Source organism: Carassius auratus, chromosome 3 (assembly GCF_003368295.1).
Source record: "Carassius auratus strain Wakin chromosome 3, ASM336829v1, whole genome shotgun sequence".
Lineage (NCBI taxonomy): Eukaryota > Metazoa > Chordata > Actinopteri > Cypriniformes > Cyprinidae > Carassius > Carassius auratus.
In genome coordinates this window covers 24,810,096-24,831,121 of record NC_039245.1, presented here as the reverse complement: position 1 = coordinate 24,831,121, position 21,026 = coordinate 24,810,096, and the positions used below count along the sequence as shown (strand labels likewise).

The 21,026-nt window shown below is 37.3% G+C and overlaps 2 protein-coding genes across 9 annotated transcripts in view; both read right to left on the bottom strand.

Annotated features, from left to right (window-relative positions):
• LOC113052159 (C-Jun-amino-terminal kinase-interacting protein 4-like) overlaps window positions 1-14,403 on the bottom strand; it is a 35,798-nt gene extending 21,395 nt beyond the window's left edge. For 4 of the 8 annotated variants that reach the window (XM_026216523.1, XM_026216537.1, XM_026216545.1 and 1 more), the window contains exons 1-9: window positions 13,844-14,403; window positions 9,600-9,720; window positions 6,373-6,443; window positions 5,618-5,709; window positions 4,904-5,054; window positions 3,825-3,908; window positions 1,521-1,680; window positions 870-957; window positions 617-738 (exon numbers count right to left, since the gene is read on the bottom strand). In XM_026216523.1, the coding sequence (XP_026072308.1) occupies window positions 617-738; window positions 870-957; window positions 1,521-1,680; window positions 3,825-3,908; window positions 4,904-5,054; window positions 5,618-5,709; window positions 6,373-6,443; window positions 9,600-9,720; window positions 13,844-14,143 (1,189 nt within the window). In that variant the 5' untranslated portion in view covers window positions 14,144-14,403. The remainder of the gene's footprint in view (window positions 1-616; window positions 739-869; window positions 958-1,520; window positions 1,681-3,824; window positions 3,909-4,903; window positions 5,055-5,617; window positions 5,710-6,372; window positions 6,444-9,599; window positions 9,721-13,843) is intronic. The other 4 variants (XM_026216531.1, XM_026216570.1, XM_026216553.1 and 1 more) reach the window with 3 other exon arrangements.
• Window positions 14,404-16,878: 2,475 nt separating this feature from the next.
• On the bottom strand, window positions 16,879-20,880 carry LOC113052154 (ER lumen protein-retaining receptor 2). Its single transcript, XM_026216511.1, has 5 exons — window positions 20,649-20,880; window positions 19,769-19,869; window positions 19,445-19,603; window positions 19,000-19,252; window positions 16,879-17,907 (listed from the first exon to the last, which is right to left on the bottom strand). Exons 1-5 carry the CDS (start codon window positions 20,737-20,739, stop codon window positions 17,873-17,875), a joined length of 639 nt encoding a protein of 212 aa, XP_026072296.1. The 5' UTR covers window positions 20,740-20,880; the 3' UTR covers window positions 16,879-17,872.
• Window positions 20,881-21,026: the final 146 nt, after the last annotated feature.

Here is a 21,026-nt window from a genome sequence, read left to right as displayed (position 1 = left end):
AACTTTAAACCACTGCTTCTGTCCAGAAAAAAAAAACATAATCCTTAATAACGATCAATATCCACTGACGTATTTGTTTTAATCCGTGTTGGACCATTTTCACTTGTAAACAGTGCTTGACCTGTGCATATTTCTCTCCTGACTGGATAAAGAAATATTACAGATAGAGGACCCTATCCGCAAACAACGGTTTGAAGTTAAAAACACCTTGATGATGGATTTGTTATTATTAACATGCAGCTTTTCACTTCACAAGATGTTAACTGATGGACTGGAGTTGTGTGGATTATTGTGATGTTTTTATCAGCTGTTTCGACTCTCATTCTGACGGCACCCATTCACTGGTGTGCAAGTGATGAAAAGCTAAATTTCTCCAAATCTGTTCTGATGAAGAAACAAACTCACCTACATCTTGGATCATCTACAGCTAAATCTACTCATATTTCACTGCTGGTTATATGTGCTCTATATAATTGTGTATGTGACAAAAAAAATTATAATAATCTTGGATTGGTCTGAGGGTGAACTATTCCTTTGTTGTTTATTAAAATCATGCTCAAGTAAAAGTTATGTTTTTCCCTTCATAATATCTGAAAATGAACAGCAACAAACCTACCCAACAGATCTGCTCCTTCATCCACGTCTCCAATCAAACCCGTGCCTGCTGACGACACTTCTTCAAAGAGAGACTCTGTATTTCGGTCGAATGCCATGTTCTCAATCCCTCGGGTCGGGATGCTTCAACACATCAGCAACAAGCAGATTACATCATTCAATACATCATTAAGGATCTGATACTTTAATATGAGAGAGTAAAACTACAGTTACTCAGTTCAGTTCAAAGACTAAACCGTATTTCTGGACATTACCTTGAACCTTTATATCCGAGGTCCATGTCCAGCTCTGGTGTGGACTCAATAATGGCCTCAACATCAGACTTCTCATTATCAGCCAGACCTGAATAATCAAAATGGACAATTACCTGTTTATCGTCATTTAAAATGTGTTCTGCAATACGTATGAGTGGGTGAAACTGGTCTTTTCCACTCATACACTTTGACAATAAGGTAGTCACAGTCAAAAAGCATAACAGGTAGTGCAACAGTTACATTGAAACAATTCACTATATGGTTTGCTAAAGCTTAGCATGCCGTTTTAGAGGCGTTTTTGCACTGTATTGCATTGACTTACATTCAAAATTTTTGGGGTCAGTACATTTCTTTTAAGAAATTAATATTTTATTCAGCAGAGAGGCATTAAGTGTTTGAAGGTGAAGTTATTATAAAACATTTCTAAGTAAATGCTGTTCGTTTGAACTTTCTAATCAAAGAATCCTGAAAAAAAAGGTATAGGAATAAATTTCACAGGAATAAATTACTTCTTAAAATCAAACAGAAAAGTAAAAATATTTCACAATATTACGGTTTTACTGTCTCTGACCAAATAAATGTAGCATATCGTACCGACCCCAGTCATTTAAAGCTGTAACTCTTTTCATGCACAGTAAAAGAGCGTCTAACCCGCAGAGACGCTCCTGGTCCCTGGAACAGCCTGGACCTCTGTGTTCTTCCACAATCCCTCTCCATCCTCTCGGTGCGAGTCCAGAGCCAGATCAGAGGCCGTGGTGGACATGGGAGTCACAGACTTTGAGCCGCCCTGGCTGAGGTCAGACAGCTCATCCTGAAATCATTCAACACACAACGCTCATTACCTGAAGATCAGAGGTCACAGCTCAGGGACAGAGGAGAGGAAGCAACATGAGGGCTTGGGATATTCACTTAAACCCACCAACTGATGTGAGACCAGTGGGCACACAAACACACACAGGACAGACACATTGAAATATATAATGGATAATAAGCTGACATTGCTGGTGTCAAATAATAACTAGACTAATCGGTGTCAGTACAGGCTAAAAGGTTTTAAAATAGAACAAACACAAAAAAGGGCAAACACTTGACAGCTCACTGATGCAACTGTAAGCGTACATGATACAAAAACAACAACAAAACATCAGAGAACAGCAATTAGGACACCAAAAGATTTAGATTGACTGATACGGATTAGTTTTTTCAAGTGCCTGATAATTAAAATCTTGCGATATTACTAATAATATTTTTTTAAAGTTACAATTTCTGCTTTTCAACACAAAAATACAATGAAATGCATGTTATGCCGTTATATTAAAGGTACAGGTTGTAGGACCTGCCACTAGAGGGAGCACTACCAAAACAATAACAATCGCGTGGTTTGATGACGCTAAGAAGGAGCGTGGAATGATGGGATTTGTTGTCCTCTACCCAACCGCTGACAGCCATCAATCAGACGGAAAGATAAATCATGGAGTTAAAACGAGTTCAATTATTTGCTCGACTAGATTACATACAAAGTCAATTCAAAGCCGCGATCAGACTATGGATCAGACACATCCTCGCGCAGGTTTAGAAACGCAATGCCCCGTGTTTGTTGTGTATGCCCCATAATACTAATCTTGTTGATCGTTATAATAGCATATGTTTTCTGTAAAGATACGAATCAAAACAACTCACCTGTCGAGTAAAACACAAGCGAGATCGGCATCTCTTTCTAGTCGAACTTTGCCGCGAACCTACTTCCGCATTTGTCCACAAAACTGTTGTCATGTGGTTTCTACGTCAGTAAAGGCGGTAACAAAGGGTAACTAACGTCATTAGATTAATAGTCATGCTACATGCTCCGATACAGTAGGTGGCGGTATGCACCTGATAAGCCATGGTTGCAATCTGCCATAAAACTAAGAAGAAGAACTAACATCATTGACGGGCGACTGCACTGCCCCGTGTCACTGTTTAAAATGGAAATTTTCTCATGATTTACAAGTAGTTGAACACATTAGAGATATTGTTAGTAATCAGCTGGACAAAATATATAACAGTAGCCTAGTGGTTTTTGGATATTTTACTGCAAATATCTTACAATTGTACCTTTAATGCAAAGCCGTTTTGTATCTTTACTGTCTGATTATCAGGATACACATTTAAAAATATGTATACGTTTATAATTTAATCAAACAAACAATATATTAAATAAAGTGATATAGACTATATACGATTTATACCGATTCAGGAGAGAAGAAATATATAATCCAAACCAATTATCAGTCAGTCCAATAAAAAAAAACTACATCAAAAACACACTGCAACACACAGAGATGTACACAACACACCCCAAACAACAATGCAAATATAATTTACGCTGATGAAATAAGTTAAAAACACTGCTGTAAATGCAACACAATAGAAATGAATGCAGTCGTTTATAGAAAAGAAGAAAAACTGTAAAAGCCTAGTGTTGGGGGTATTTATACTGTAGAGAAATATTAACCTACTAAAACTGAGTAAACACTTTATCCAAAATAATGCAAAACCAACCCAACTTTAATTAGAAGTAAAAAAAAAAAAAAAAAGGCTAAGTTAACATTCCCCAACACTGGTTAAACCTAAAGTATAACCACAATAAGTGTTAAACTAAAGAAGTGACACTGTCAGCAATCATTTTGATGTTAGAAATGTGCAAATGAAGAATGAAATCTAAGACAGCGTGAAACTGAAATCACATGTGGTGAAGGCTAAATTAACAGCATGCATTATCCTAAATAGTTGTGCATTTCTCAATGTTAACATGCTCTATTTAATTAGCATTTATTATTAATCTAGACTTTCTATGTCTGTGTAGATGCATGCAGTTAAGACACCAAACAACCTTCGGTAAAAAAAAAAGTTTGACTATTAAAGGACAACAGTGATTTGCACGACACACAGTCTGCTGCCACATAGCCTTGCTACCTTGCAGTCGTTTGCCAGCGAGTCCCAAGCTTCCAGAACATCCTTACCATCCCTTTTCTTTGGAGCGTCCTCCGCCTCCAACTGCTTGGACAAGAAAATTGGGATGGTGCATCTTATATTTGTTTGAAACACATAACACAGTAGCGCTCGCATGTGTTTGTGCTGCGATCAGGTGGGTGGGAAAACACAACTCTAACATAACATTATTATGCATGAGAACATTTAAAGCAGCGATGCACAGAAGAGAGCTTCAGGTTCGTAGATAATGCTGCCATGTTTCATGCAGGACAACGTGGATGTCGAAGCATCAAATCAGCTCGTGTCAAGTAAAAAGGTTGTGATATAAACGGAGTGAATGATGGACCCTTTTCACATGACGCACTTCCACACTTATTAACATTGTGAAGTTTTGTATATTTTCACCTATTTATTAAAAAACAAAATTTTAAGTTAGTTTATAACACTATACCATGTTACACTGGCATTTCATTTCAGAAAACTAGTTAATGCTGCTGTGTTTCTAATACAATGGCGGAGGAAGTGAACGCAAAGTCAGAGAAACACCATCATGGATTTATTGGTGAAAAGGGTCCATTTGACGTTCATAAATTGAACATCAGTAAGCACTGAATGAAGTCCAAACCATTTTTTTTTTTTTAAACGAACTGCAATATATTTTCAGAATTACTGCATATTACACATGTTATCTAAACATCCTCACAACAAGCTCATCACAGCCTATCCTAAAGCATAGGTCAAATAAATGATGTTAATACAGTAACTTAAACCTGTAGTCATTTAACTGCATCGCAAACCCTAAAATCTGATTTGAACCTGTATTCTGGTAGCAAATTTGGTAAAATGGGTCATTGCAGATGTTGCAGGATGCTTGAAAATGCATGATCACTGTCTACATCTGTCAACCAACCACTGCTCATGTTTTCTTCCCAATCCACCAGCAAACATGTATTGTCACAAAAACAGATCCTGTTTGTTTCATGCGCACCCAACCAAGACATCAAATGTGTGTATGTATGACCTGGACATCAGTCTCAGTAGATGTTGTTGTAAAGTCGTACCTTGAGGCTGGCGTTGGAGCGCTGATGACTGAGGTTATTGAATCTCCAGCCCTCCGTCCCAGGAGCCTCGACTCTGGCCTGGATGTCAGGCGTCAGTGAAGTGCCACCGCCGGACATGGGGAAGATTCCCAGAGACAGGGGCCGCTCTTTCCTGTTTAATGAGAGAAAGAGGATCAAAAATCTGATACAAACTAACCTGCAACATGTTTTACTACTAATGTGTGTAATCAACATTTTTCAATTTCTATAAACAATCATGCAAAAGTACCGTTTAGAACAACTACATGATGGCGTTTGTTTGTTTTTAGCACAGATTAGAGGACTAATGTTTGTATGGAGCCAAAAGAGTCTCAATAAAGATAAATGCACACACTACATTCACATATGCACACACAGGATTCATACATGCACACACAGGATTCATAAATACACACACAGGATACACAAATGCGCACAAAATTTAAAAATGCACACACAAAATTTAAAAAGCACAGAAGATTCACAAATGCACACAAAATTCAGAAATACACACACAATTCAGAAATGCAAACAACATTTACAAATGCACTCAAGATTCACAAATGTATTTCTGATGCACACACACATATATCTTGATTTACAAACTGCTTGCGGTCTGTGAACTTCACTACATTTGCACTACACAAATGCCTTTTTTTTTAAAACAGGGAATGATCAGCAATATGTTTGTCCTACCGGACTCGGCCAATTGTTCCTGTGTCAGAGGCGTCTCCTCCCGTCTGCTGCATCCGGATCCGTTCCACATGCTCCATGTAGTTGTGGATCATCTGAAGAACAACTGACCTTATTAACTGGCCTTATAGAGCTCCAGGTAGATACTAGAGCTAAATGTGGGCTGTCTATTCATTCAAAAGTAGTTTGAGGTTGCTAAGATTCTTGAAAGAAGTATTTTATGCTCACCAAGCCTGCATTTATTTGATCAAAGACATTAATATTGTGAAATGTTCTTAAAATAACCCTAGTATTTGAATATATTGTAAAGTGCCTTTTATTCCTGTGATGAAAAGCTGAATTTCCAGAATCATTACTTCAGTCTTCAGCGTCACACGATCCTTCAGAAATCATTCTGATGTGATGATTTGCTGCTCCAGAAACATTTCTGATCATTATGTCGTGCTGCTTCATATTTTTGTGGGAACCGTGACATTTTTTTTCAGGATTGTTTGATTTTCAGTGTTTATTTGAAATAAAAATCTATTTGTACCATTGGCTTTACAGTCACGTTTGATCATTTGTATGCATTCTTGCTGAATAACAGTAATAATTTATTTAATAAGAAATCTTCGAACCCCAAACTTTTGTAAAATAAAGACGTTTTAATTCACTGTTTGATTAATATATAAAATGGTTGTCACTCACTCACACACAAAATTGCAGTGTGTACAAGGCCTTTGTGATTTAAATGGTGTTGAATTATCTCTCTCTCTTACCTCTGTATGCCGCAGATGAAGGGAGTTATACTCGCGCTTGAGTTCAGCCTCTCGCTCCTCTAATCGACTTACTGAGAAAAGAATAATAATATTAAAGAAATTAAGCAGGATTAAAGAGTCAGTATTTCAGAATTGTATTTCCATCCACAAGTGCCTAAAATGTTTAAAATAACCGTTTTATAAAAGCAATAAGTCCCGAAAAGCCATGGTTTACATTGAATTTATAACAGCTAAGGGGGTTTTAGGCACTCCGCTTCGCGTCGGGTTCTTAGGGCTTAATTTAACAATCAACTGCTTTTAAAGACAATATTTAGGCATCTTTTTGCATGCAAATTCATGCAAATGACCAATGACGATTCGCCTTTAACTGTACAGCCCTGAAAAAAATCCTGCGCACCAGCTTGCCAATTTAAATTGGCCTGAAACCAGATTTTAAGCTAGTTTGAGTGAGCAAAGCTGATGCTTTCAGCGAGGGCTTTAAAAACACTTGCAGTTCTGTAGAATTAATATCCACAGAGGATATGAATCAGGCTTGATTTAAGAGGTAACAAAAATAACATCCACTTTTAACTGCCTAATGCATCCCACCATCAGACCGGCTAATTCACTGTCTGCGTACTCCGTTACATCACAGTGAATTCTAGTAAAACTGATTTCCATTTTAAATCTCAGACAAGGGTTTGCTTTGGAAATGAATTGCACTATTAATTAATGCCAGAATTAATTAATTAGTGCCAGATTAAAACAGCAGACATCCATAATTAGCATGTATTGGTGCTTGACTAATACCATTATCACCCACGGGATCTTGTCAAGGACAGGCCTATTCTAGCACACACTCAAGCTGAACTGACCCTGGTTTAGATGTTTTTTTACGGATGTTTTCGAGAAACAGAACATGAGTAATGCTATTCAGGGCCACAGAAGACATTGCATTTAATAAGACTGAAGCGATTAATCACATTAATGCAAAACCAGACAAAACTCCCTTACTCAAAGCCAGACTACTGGGGTGTAAATATTTGCTCTGACAACAATTCAAATGATGTTTCCGATTCTTTAGGAAAACATGCAATGCATCATGAAATTTGGTCACAACTTGGATGGGTTATCCTGACGTGATTCATAATTATTTTTCTATAATGTGCAGAGAAGAGTTTCTGTGTGCATGTGATCTGAAAAACAGAATTACTGCGTATTAAAGTAACATTAATAAAGGTTGTTGTACTGTTTTAAAAAGATGAACTCATATGTTGAAGCCAAAAAATTGTTGAATCTTTGCTCTGCAAATGGACAACTGTTCATTATCAGTGATCCATTATTAGGGTCAGTAATGGTTTGAGGAGAGAGAGAGCAGATTGAATGATGGGACAGTACTCTATTATGAACAATGTGTGAAGAACACTTTACCAATAGTTCACATGTTTACAGCAGGGTTGTAACAATTCACTCAACTTACGATTCGACTGAAGACAAATTATAAATGAAATGTGCCCTTTTTTTTATTGCTTGGACAAAAAGCTGCACGTTTCTTTGTGAAATCGAAATATAACACTATAATAAAATACTAATATAGCACTTGCACATTATTGCTCCTTCATTAGTTTTCTTTACTTCTATTGCCCTCATTTGTAAGTCGCTTTGGATAAAATCATCTGCCAAATAGCAAAATTTTAATATAATGTAAATTTAAATGACAAAACTAAATTGAAATTTTATTTAAAACAAGCCCCAAATCAAATAAATAAGTAACACAAATAAATCTCTTCAAATAAACAAAATAAGGCTTTGTCTGTGCTTTCCATTTAAAATGAGAGGCAACCACTGCATTTTAACCATGATCCAGACAAAGATGCTTCATACATGCAACATGAGCCGTTTTTAATCTAAATTAGGTTGTATAATTTCAAGATTTGAAACAAAAACAGAATGATTTGACGTCAGTTTGTAAAACTATACATAAATAGTATCTGTGTGAAACAGAAACAGCAGACGAGTTGAACGAGATGCTGATTCACTCTCTGCCAGTAGGTGGAGCTTAAAGCGTTTCCTTGGTTACCGCATTAAACAAAACAGTATTGCACTTATGAACAGCAATGATGCAGTGTTTCCTTGGTTACCGCTGTAAACAAAACAGCGCTGCACTTATGAACAGCAATGATGCAATGTTTCCTTGGTTACCGCTGTAAACAAAACAGTGCAGCACTTATGAACAGCAATGATGCAGTGTTTCCTTGGTTACCGATGTAAACAAAACAGCGCTGCACTTATGAACAGCAATGATGCGGTGTTTCCTTGGTTACCGCTGTAAACAAAACAGCGCTGCACTTATGAACAGCAATGATGCAGTGTTTCCTTGGTTACCGCTGTAAACAAAACAGCACAGCACTTATGAACAGCAATGATGCAATGTTTCCTTGGTTACCGCTGTAAACAAAACAGCACAGCACTTATGAACAGCAATGATGCAGTGTTCCCTTGGTTACTGCTGTAAACAAAGTAGCGCTGCACTTATGAACTTTAATATGCATTATACAGAGACAAGAAAAAAAATACCATTTAAACTTTTCTAAAGACAGTAAGTTTCCCTAAGACACACTTTCATATAAACTCCTACCCCTAACTGAATCACGATTTGTTTAGCATCTCAACCGATTTGAATCGTGACATATTTGAATTAAATTTCAACGGCTCGCGGTTAATCGTTACATCCCTACAACGGCTAAGGTTTAGAGCCGATACATGGACATATTCGCTTGTTAAGTCTGACGTCACGTAGCAGCGCTTCCGTGTCCAAACGCTCTATCAGTTACCATGAGAAAACAACAAAAGTTGCTAATATAAACTCACAATGTGATAGAATACTAGCGAAAAAGTTATAATCTTAACCTTTAACTCCATACCGAAGTCCCAGATAGCCAGACAATGAAAATATAAATATAAAAAAAAAAATATTATGAGCAGGGAGACTGTAGTGTAAACCGTAAGTTTGAAAGCCTTTAGCGTAAATGATTAATATGAATAAACAGTGCTCATAAACGGCTGCTGAGGTCGTATTCTCAAGTGAAGTGAGTTGAGGCTTGGACCCGGAAACAGCGCTTCTTACGTCATCACTTAACAACAGAATAACATGTAGAAGTCATATGTATGAAGGTCTAAAAAACAACAGTCAGATGCAGGAAGTGTTAGACTGAAGGAGGAGAGGGAAGAAAGCAGGTGATTCTCACTCTGGTCAGCATAGCTCTTGATCTTCAGCTCCAGCTGACGGGAGTGTGATGAAAGACTTTCCAGATGGTTCTGCAAGTCCTTCTTCTCTTGCTCTTGGGAATCTTCAAGTTCAATAAACTTCTGCTCACAGACAACACAAAGAAAAAGAAAAAAAAACATTTAGTCTTAAAGCGCTAACAGGCCTCACAGGATGTAGTTATGTCACATCATGACGTCGTCAACTGTAGGGGATCGATTTTTTTTTTTGTCATCTACATTTTCAAGATGAGTCATCAATATTTCTGGTCTTTTTTGTATGTGTGTATATCTGCTAAAAAGAACTTTAGTTAGCTAGCATATTGATTATACACTCAACCAAGACTAAAAGCAACAAAACTTCAAGTAGAAAATGCACTTTTATGATTTCTACCAGGTAGTAGAATGGACCAAAAATAAGATCAGGAATAGGATAAATGTCTTCATCTTCAGTTTTATGGATTTTTCTAGGTCTTTATGCCTCTTTAAAAGCTGAAGAACAAAATTAAAACATTAAAATCTATCAGGACACAAACAAGGCATAAAAGTTTTCTAAGAATTTATTTCAATAAACTAGCTGAAGAACTTGCTTGTGCTACATTTATTTGATCAAAAATACAGTATTTTCAGCATCAAAAGAAGAACAGCATTTCTTTTATGAACATTATAAATGGACTTTACTTTCACTTTCGATTAATTTATTACATCTTTGCTGAATAAAAATAATCATTTCTTTCAAAAACTCTCAGGGTATGAAAACAGCAAAAAGTGCATTATAGATTGACAAAGCTGTAAGTGTCACAAGCAAAATACAGTGTGAATCCAGCAAGAGTTTTTATAGCTGGTCGCAGCAAAGCACTCCATGACCTGGAACTAATATAGTGACGCATTTTTCCCTAATGGAAATCTCTGTCCTGCACATCCCTACAGAAGGCATGCTTCATGTCTGGAGTACAGGGGTCCCCTGGAGAGCCCGGTGCAGTGTGAGTATACGATAAAGGGGAGCAGTTTCTGTGTCACTTTAGGTTTCTGTCACACTGGCCTGCAAAAACTGATTCAGCGGACCCCCTCAAGCACAGAGATCAACAAACATAAGGTTCAAGTCACATTCAATTCCCATTCATTTTCAATGCAACACAGAGCTCTCACAAACACACAGTTTGAGTTATAAAGTTAAAGTAGTTTAAGACAAGACATACACTACGACAACATGATAATATACAATTTCTGTTGACATAGTCTTATTTAATATTCTGTGAAATATTTTTTACAATACGCAAAAAAACATTTTACGGGTCAAAATTATTGATATTTCTTTTACGCCAAAAATCATTAGGATATTAAGTAAAGATCATGTTCCATGAAGATATTTTGTAAATTTCCAACTGTAAATATAACAAAACTTAATTTCTGATTAGTAATATGCACTGCTAAGAATTCATTCAGACAAATTTAAAAGGGGATTTTCTTAATATTTATATTTTTTTTGCAACCTAAGATTCCAGATTTTCAATAGTTTCATCTCGGCCAAATATTGTCTGATACATGAATGGAAAGATTATTTATCAGCTTTCAGACAATGTATAATGTACAATGTACACTCTGCTCTCTAGATACCAAAATTATTATCAATGGCAAATTCATTAAATTACATTAGTTTAAATATTAAGGGATGACTCTATATATAAGTTCAAACTTGCAGCTATGATTAAAACTTGTTATCATTAATTAAGATAAAACTATTTAAAATAACTTTTAGTAATTGTACCATAAAAATGAACATTTTAGATTATAAAAATATATTTAAAAATGGTAAGAAAATTAGAACTGATCGAATGTGTGCAAGCTGAATTACTAAAAGCAAAATTTAAATTAAAATATAGTTAATTTAACATAAATAGAAGAATACTGTATAAATAATAGTAACGCTGATTTGAGACAACATATTTGTTTTATGTGTTACTTTACGATTTTTACAGTATGAAAATTGAATGCATTATGCCTGAAACCCGATAAAGATCCTACATGGTCTTAAATTCCTCTGGTACATCAGTGAGCTGAAACGTGAGTGAATGATCAATGTTCACCACTATTGAATATTGACACAGCCTTATGTCACTCTGCTGTTGGAAGGGAAATCTGTCGGTCATAATAGGATGTATCCAGATCCCATATCAGTACACACAGGGATTAACGCAGCTCATGGCTCAGTGTGTTTTGGTTGTAGAATGTGCCAGACATATTGCTCATAATCCCAGTTAACTGTCACAGTGGCAGGAACACATAAAACCATTGAGCAGCCTTAATCTGTCTAAAGTCGGGTTTACATATGTTGAGAACTGTACAATGCAGTGTAATCTCATTTCCAAAACAGATCAGAGTCACGTCAAAGAACTCACTCACTCACATCAACTATGAAAGGTTCGTAACTTAAAACTAATGATGCATGGACTACAATTGTAGGGCATAGTAGATGCTTCGCTCAGGCGGCAGAGAGATGCTGAGGGAAAATACTGGAAGGAGGTCTGACGCGAGTGAGGTCTTTGATCTACTTTAGTCACTGTATGTGTTTTGTGCCGAATCCCCTCACTGCTGAAGTCCGATATTTAACAACAAGGATGTGAAGATCAGCTGTACTCTTAAACCACTGTCAAATACTGGATGGAGCTAGAGCTGACTCCACCAAAGCTTTGAGAGAAAGCTACAGTGCAGTAAGAAAGGCCTTGGGAAGGTTCAACAGATGCAGAGGAGAAGAATGACGCAAAGTGCGTGGCTGTTGTGCTCTGATAAATTGGAGACATCAATAATGGCGAATCTATGGGATACAGTGCAGAAGCATGATATAAACTTAGATAATAATATTTGCAGATGATGGAAGACAGGGATTTAGGGTGGAAACATGATCACTGACAGGTTGATGTCCTTTCTTGCCTAAAGCATCGATGCACACAGGGACTTGAATGGACTGTTTGGGGTTTTGTTTGATAACCATACAGACTGTGATGGTGTGCAAGTGCTGCTGCGCTCTCATCCACATCTCCAGATGACCTGGACAAAGACTTTGGAAATGAACTTCTTCAGTTTAAGAATTTCGTGCGGGAAGAGAATATATAAATAATGGGCTACAGACTACTATCCAAAGTGTATGTGTTGCACTCGGACTGTCCTTAACCCTGCTCGTTACCAACTGCAAGGGCGAGAGATCCTTCTCTCAACTTAAAAGAGAGAAGAATGAACTCAGGACAGCCATGAGAGAGAAACGGTCTGCACTCTCCCTGCTGCCTACCGAATCAGAAATAGTCAAGGGAATGGACTTAATGATTTCACATGCACAAAGTCTAGAGAAAAAAAAAAATCTGCTAAAGGCAAGCCTTATTTACAAATATATCTGGACAAATATGTGACGCTGTTGATGATTTAAAAATTGTAGAATGGTTTTCTCTTTTAGCTGGTTGCTTAGAGATGCTTGTAAAGTTCAGTGTGTGTGTTTTGCTGCTGTGTGGTGCTGAATTCAGCTGTTGATATGGCAGTCTTTCTTGTGCTTACTTATTTGGTATATTTTTGCATTTATTTTTTGACATAATGGTTTTGCATGTAACGTTAGTCCTCATACATTCCACATTTGGGGAGGCACTTCAAATGTTGTCACCTTAGGGCACTAGACTTTGTTAATCTGGGTGCATTACCTAACAGGTAACATTAAAAAAAACTTCCAACTAAAATGTTTCAGAGAAAGAAAAAAAAACTTTCCACGAAAAACTTATAATGAACGTTTTGGCGCTAACGTTTTGAGAACATTATTAAAGACCAGATAACGTTCTATTAGAGTTACTGGAAGAACGCTCGATCGTCAGAACGTCACATACAAAGTTCTGCCACTGTGACAACTTGCCCCGGTCTCTTCTGGATGTTACTGATGCAAGCATCTTCCTCTGTAGCGTGCATTGTAAGACAACATAGAAAACGCCTGACATGTTTGTTTGCTTCATTTACAAGCACACAATCAATTTATTATTGCGCCATTTCTATTAAACAAACCGCTTGAATATTGAGTTCTAACCATCAGACCAGACACACCATCAGAGGGCAATTTAGTTTATTTATTTATTTATTTGCGTAAGGCCCCAGGCTGTTTCATCCTCAAAGGGCAGCACTGGCTAAAGAAGGCATGACAAAGCCATTCGTCTGCACGTGAGTGATGTGATGCTCTCAGAGCTCGTGCACTCACCTCCTCGGCGTGTTTCCTCAGCGCTTTCTCGCGCTCGTACTGCGTGACCAGCTGCTCGTTGTCCTCCTTCAGCAGCTCCAGCTCCACTTCGTGCTCCTGGTTCTCCGCGAACACGGTGTCGAGGTTCTCCAGCACCGCCACGACCAGCGGCATCAGCTCCTTCACCACGTCCTCGTCGTACTGGCGGATGAGTCTCTCGAACTCGCGGTAGATGGAGGTGGCCAGGCCCGAGACCCTCTCCGACATGATCGCCGATGTCCCCGGGTCGTCCTGGTACACAACTCCGTCATCCAGCTCCATTTTCCTTCTTTCCTCTCTCGAGAGAGACTGTCCTCGATTTAAACCTCCGCTATGCCAACCCAACGTCTTTGGCTTGTATGTGAAAAACGAATGCTGATGTATTCCCGTTATATTCTCCGAAACACAGATCCCGCGGAAGTCCGGAGTCCCTCCCTGGAACCGGACGATGGAATATATGTATGTTTTGTTCCCGCGGTCGCCCTACAACAGCTGAGCCTCTGTTGACTAGACAATCGCGCGGTGACGTCACGCGGCGTAACGTCATGATTCTTTTTTTTATGTTTTATTTCAAGCATCTTAACAAAACAAAATAGGCTACCACAAACACAACCGTAAGTACTCACAGACTGAGAGATTCGTATTATTCATACTATAAAAGATAAATAAACCACCATACAAGCCATAAAATTGAAATAAAATAAAATAAAAATATATTCATTCAATCATAAACAATGTAGAGGATTAACACAAAATCACAATTATTAAACAAATCACATAATTTCTTGGCCTTATCGAATCTCATAATATGATTGTTCTTGAAACATGCCCCGCAACTTTACCTGCCATTATTGTATTTATTATTTTATTTTATTTTTTCGTGTTATTTTATATTTCCTCTTTGGAATTAATCAGTTAATCATAATTGATAATAATAGAATTGATATCAAGAGTGGTCTTCTTGAAAAAACTGCAGTTATAGTGTTAGTAGTAGGATTTTTATGAACGTATGAAAAAAAAATGGTTGCGTCAAAACTTCATATGGTTGTCATAAGTGGTAACAATTAGCATTAGTAAGCCTACGGTAGGATTTGTTTAATGCTTTATTTAAACCTTCAGTTTACACTATGGTACAACACACCTGAACCAGCTAATCAAGCTCCTTTTTATACTAGGTATAATAGAAACTTCCAGCCAGGTGTTTTGAGTAGTGATGCAAAGTCCGATTCATTTCCGCGAGGCTGTTCTTTGACGGATCAAGACGATTCATCAGTTCCTGACATAATCAAGTAATATAGTCTTTAGGCATTTCTTTTCTAATATCTCATTGCAATATTCTATCAATGAAAAATAAGTAATTTGTGTCACCAAATATTGAAACATCAAAAAAAGAAAAGGTTATTTGTGTGAAAGCATATTGTTGATTATTACCATTTAATTCACTTAAAGGGTTACTCAACCGCATAATGAATATTTTGTCAGTAATCACATACCCCCATGTCGTTCCAAACCCGTTGATATGATTCTTTAGGGTCTTAATTAAAAGTCTGTAACATAGTTTGGTTAAATATCTCAATGGTACTGTAAAACAACACAGTTTTTACCCAGTCACAAACAGCTCTTTTCAGAGCAAGCTGTTTTGTAGCATTCTCCTTTAAATGTTAATGAGCTCTGCTGACTCCGCCCCTCTCTTCCAGCTTCTCTCTGAGAGACTGTTTACTTTAGCCGCATTCAACGTGGAACTTGCACAATATTAGGAAAGGCGATTTGCAAAGATTCATTGCAAAACCTTATACTCACTTCTTCTGGAGGTGAAGCTGGATCAAAGATTTAACAAGATTAAAAATAAAAAAAAAACACTGGGTGGATTTTTATCATTATAGGGTGGTTGTGTACACACTGCCAACACACATTTCAGTTCAAACAACTTCTAAAAGTGCATTTAGCATCTGATGACCCATTTAAGTGAAACTTGTTAAGTGAAATGATGAGCAAATAATAATATGCTACAAAAACAGGATTACAAATTCGAAAATTTGTTTTGTGAATATAGAATCTACATAAGAGAATTGGTTTATTATAAAACAGGCGAATGCCAAATGAAGAAGAGTTTCAGTGTCATGCAGACGAAAGGAACTTTTTTTCTTTTTCTTTTTTTTTTTTGTCAAAATCAGATTCAGATTTTTCTTCAGGAAATTTTTGACAGTGTAAATGTTACAGAGTACGCCTACGGTAGGATCATCAGATGGAAAACAGACAACTGATGTAATGGATTATATATTTCAATTATAATTATATTTTACACACTGCTCGCATGTATTATTCATTCAAGTTTATCATTATTGTTTCCAAATTATGACTTTATCAATATTAAGTTTACTCTTCTCCCTCAATTTGTGATATCCTAAATCTTGTTATTTAAAACACTGTAAAATTGTCTGTCAGTTGTTTCATTCATTGAAGTGAATCCTAAACTTGTAAATACTTAAAACAACTATTTTGCACATAATTTTTTGCATCTGACAGTGTTGTCTCATATTAAATGAAGGCAAGGCAAAACATATTTTGTGACAAAATAGAAGCAGATGATGTACCGAAACATAGAAAAAAACCTCAAAATAATTCCTTGATATATATTTTCCCGGGTACTCAAGAATCAGTAAATGTTTGAATGCTTGGCTGCTAGACGTGTAGACTGCACATGGTCAAGAGATCATATGGCCTGTGTTTTGTAGTTGGGAGCTGAATTAATTATTCATTGATGCACTTTCTCTGGCTGTATAGTCACAGATCTGAAGTATTCAGTTCATATGTTCTATTTTTTCTGGAAAACCTTCTGTAATGTGATATACTGCTCCATCTAAACAGCATTTTGCACATTGTTTCATAACTATGCATGCCGTTTTTATGACCATAATTATTGAGAGATTACATGTAACGAGTGCAATAAATTAGGTAACATTGTCAATGGAAATTAGACGATTGATTTTAATAAAACACAAAGAAATAACACAAAATCATGTCCCTTAAAATATTTATTGGAGACATGTAAAAACTAAAAAAAACAACTGTTAACCCTGCAGGAATGACTCAAGAGGGGAAAACATTGGGGATGTTGAACTTAAAGAAAACAAGCTGTAGTTCATAAAAAAAAAAATACTAGGCTACAAAACTCACTCCAAAATGTGCTTTGACAGTATCCACAGCACTATATTTAATGCTCTTACCATAAATTACTGCATTTCAACAAGCTGATGTTTGCAGGTAATAACTGAATATTTAAACAGCCTTGCTGTAATATCACATATCATGAATAAATGTTGACTTGATGAAAAAAAAATGATATGGGTGACAAAGAGAACATGAAATGCTCTCTTATTTACAGCTGACTCATTGCTATGGGGGCATCAACACAAAATGGTTATGTACATTAACTTAAAAAAATACAAATAAGGCATTTATGAGAGGGGGAAAAATGAAAAGGACTTTCTTTGAAAATTTTCAGTGGTGGCAAAATCGTTCATTGAAGCAAGGGACGAATTTAAACCAAATGTACATTGTTTGGAAAAAAAATAATAGGGATAATAATCTGAATTCTTGAATTTACACATTTCATTTCTTACCCCTCTTAAATCAGGAAAGAACCACAAACTTATTCGACACTGGGAGTCATTTCCAATCATGGACAAATTTACAACGACGCATTTAACCGTCAATGTGTACAATGCACTTTTCGATATTTCAATACACCTTGTATATAGAAAAGCTTATTCTTCTTTTTCTTTTCGATAGCAATAAAAAAAAAAGCATTGCAAGATGCGAAAGACAGAAGAAAAGTTTGCAAAAACGTCCTCGTTTCTGTAAGGGGATGGTTGGTGTCCAGGCGGAGAGAAATAAATCAGTGACTGAACTGGCGTTATGCGTTCTTTGTCTTGGGCATCTTGCGATGGCATCATTGGCTTGTGCCCCTCTATAAGTCTGATGGAGACACAGCTCTCTGTTCTTTGGCACTTAGGCTGGTAGACTCAGCTTCTTTCCTTTCAGCACTGTGGGCCAGAAAGAAAAAAGATGTCAGAAATTGAAGCAGGAAGAGGATTTTATTTATTTTTAATCCTAAACATGACAAGTTCTAAAAATGGAAGCCAAACCGGTGCTTAAACTGCAATTAATGCATGCATTAATGTTAAAGGATTACATGAGATAAATAGTTTATTCACATTGGTACCTTTCCTAAAGTAACGGTCCAGCTCTCTTTAGGGTATCAGAGATTTTTGTTACAAATTTGGAGAAATATAGCATTGCATCACTTGCTCACTAATAGATGCTCTGCAGTGAATGGGTGCCGTCAGAATGAGAGTCCAAACAGAGCTGATAAAACCATCACAATAATCCACACCACTCCAGTACATCAGGTAATGTCTAATAAAGTGAAGAGCTGCATGTTTGTAAGAAACAAATCCATTATTAATGTGTTTTAATTTTTAAACTACAGAGTCTGGTCAAAATATGGATACTGTAATCGGTAATGATGCTTCCTCCAGTGTAAATGTCCAACCCAATGGTCCTCTTAAAACCTATTAACATTTGTTTAGAACTGTTTTAAACAACTTTTGCATGAAAAAGCTTAACCTGTGCATATTTCTCTCCTGATTCAGACAACACAATTGTTTTCTTTTTACTGTAGAAAGCGATATTACGGATAAAGGATTCGCATTTTGAGCCCAAAGCAACGGTTTGCAGTTAAAAATGTCCTAATGACAGATTTCTCTAACAAACACACAGCTTTTCACTTCACTGATGTACTGGAGTAGTGTGGATTATTGTGATGCTTTTATCAGCCGTTTTGACTCATTCTGACGGCACCCATTCACTCCAGAGGACCTATTAGTGAGCAAGTGATGCAATGCTACATTTCTCCAAATCTGTTCTGAAGAAGAAACATTAATCTCACAACAAGGTTACCTGTATCTTAGATGTTTTAAATTCTGAATTAAAAGACAAGTCATAGAATGCAATGTTCAATTCAATTAAGCAATTAAAGGTGTCAATTTTAATCTCATGCTGCTGACTTTAAATTCATGACCACCCAAACTAAACGTCATTTCACACCCACGGTCCTTAAAAAGGTTTAAACTCGCCTTTTGTGATGTAAAGGTAGAAGAAGTCACAATAGAGAATCGTCTGGACGACTCCAGCCACGATGGCAATCATGTCAAAGAAGCCCTCGAAGTAGAACCTCCAGATCCAGTTGAAGAGGTAGAGGGTGCGGTAGACCCCCAGGCAGAACAGATAGTGCGTGGTGATGGTCTCGGCCTCGCCGGTCTTGCTGATCATAAAAAGCTGAGGCAGGATGGCCACGGACTCAAGGTAGATGGAAAAGGTCCACAGAATCTGTCAAGAAAATAAAAAGTCATTCCGGTTTGGAGCGGTTTGTGTGTATGTACACAATAAATATGATTGTGTTTGCCAACGATGATGCCTATTGTTGTTTTTCGCAGATGTTTAATAAAGGTTCGAATCAAAACTGGCACGAATAACACATTTAAATGACAGTCAAATTCCCAAATGTGCAGTAACACTCACCTCCAACGGAGAGAAGTCGTGGTTGACCAGAAAGGCGAGACCTCCCACAGGAACCACGAGAAACTCAACTCTGAAAGTGTCGTGGTTCCCATCATAAGTTGCCCTGAACTTTGCGTAGATCAGGTAGACTGTGGCGTAGGCACATCCGATGTAGATAATCTGTTTTCACAGCACAGGAAACTGATTAACTCATTGAAACTGATTAGCTACTAAAGGTCAGTGCACTTATAAACCGGCTTACGCTGATGTGGCAAACCAGTGATTTTGTAGTCACTGATATTCAAGGTTGAGAAATGCATTGTGTGCGTGTAGAAGTGTCTTTACCTTCATGCAAGAGTTGTAGAGAGAAATGAAGGATGTCAGGAGATCCAGGTAGCGTGTGGTGAACACCAAGGCAAAGAGTATCTGGCTCTTCCCAGAGATACCTGAGGGCAACAAATATTTATGCTCAGACAACTGCAACGTAGAAGGAAATAGGAGAACACAACACTTTTCTGAACACAGAGTTCATACAAGTTTAGAAGAGATGCATCTGTGTTCTCTATACATCAAAAGTATGATGTCAAATGCATCTAGACAACCCAGATGACCCATCCTCGCAAAGCCCACACATAACTACATGCACTGCCACGTCATGCCAATAAAAGGAGGAAGAATTTAAATTGCATGACATCAAGTATATGAAAAAACGTATACGGTGCAACGTATAAAGATGCAAACGTCCTCTAAATAGTGAAATTAATTGCATAGCATAGTCTGAATGACGAGATGATTGAGGACCGAGTATATACATATACAAACACACATACGTAAGTTATAACAACTAACTGAAGTTAGTAAGTTGGCCTTAAGTTTTCACTTATTTCAGTCACTGAGAAGAAGTCTGTGATGTCTGAAAGCTTCAAATCAATATGCCAAGCATTACACACACACATAATACACACAGATCCGACCGTTTTCAATTTATATTGTCAAATTTAGCCCAAATCTACCCTTCAAAAGCTTTCAAATCAAGCTAAGCTACGTTTCTAGCTTTAACGCTACACAGACCGCACTTAAATACATGTTTCTTGCTTGAATAAAGCACAAAATAATACACAAACGCACAAAAAACTTTTCCGGCCGCTCAATCCGGTCTAAAGTATCCTCTTTCGTTCGCAGACACACATATGAAGTATTAAATCTACGAGAGAAGTCTGTTTACCTGCGCAGGACCTGGTCTTCCAGATCTTGAGCAGCAGGATGATGATGGCAGCCAGATGAGACAGATCTCCAGTCAGTCTAAAGATGTTCATGATGTCTTCCTCTCTCGAGCTGACTGTAGTAGAGTTAAAGAGAGCTCGGGGTGATTGCGGTGACTGTGAACCGGCTCGATGCCGCTCTCCTCCAGAGCATTCCTCCAGCAAATATGGCGAACGAGGGGCGACGTGGCCGCTGGACGTGACGTGGCCAACTGCGAAACCGCAATGAATGCTGGGAAGTGTAGTCAATGACTCTGACCACGCCCACTGAGTCTCCTTCACTAAAATTACCATCGTATACATAGAAACTATCTAACTTTTTTTTTTTACTAATCAACATA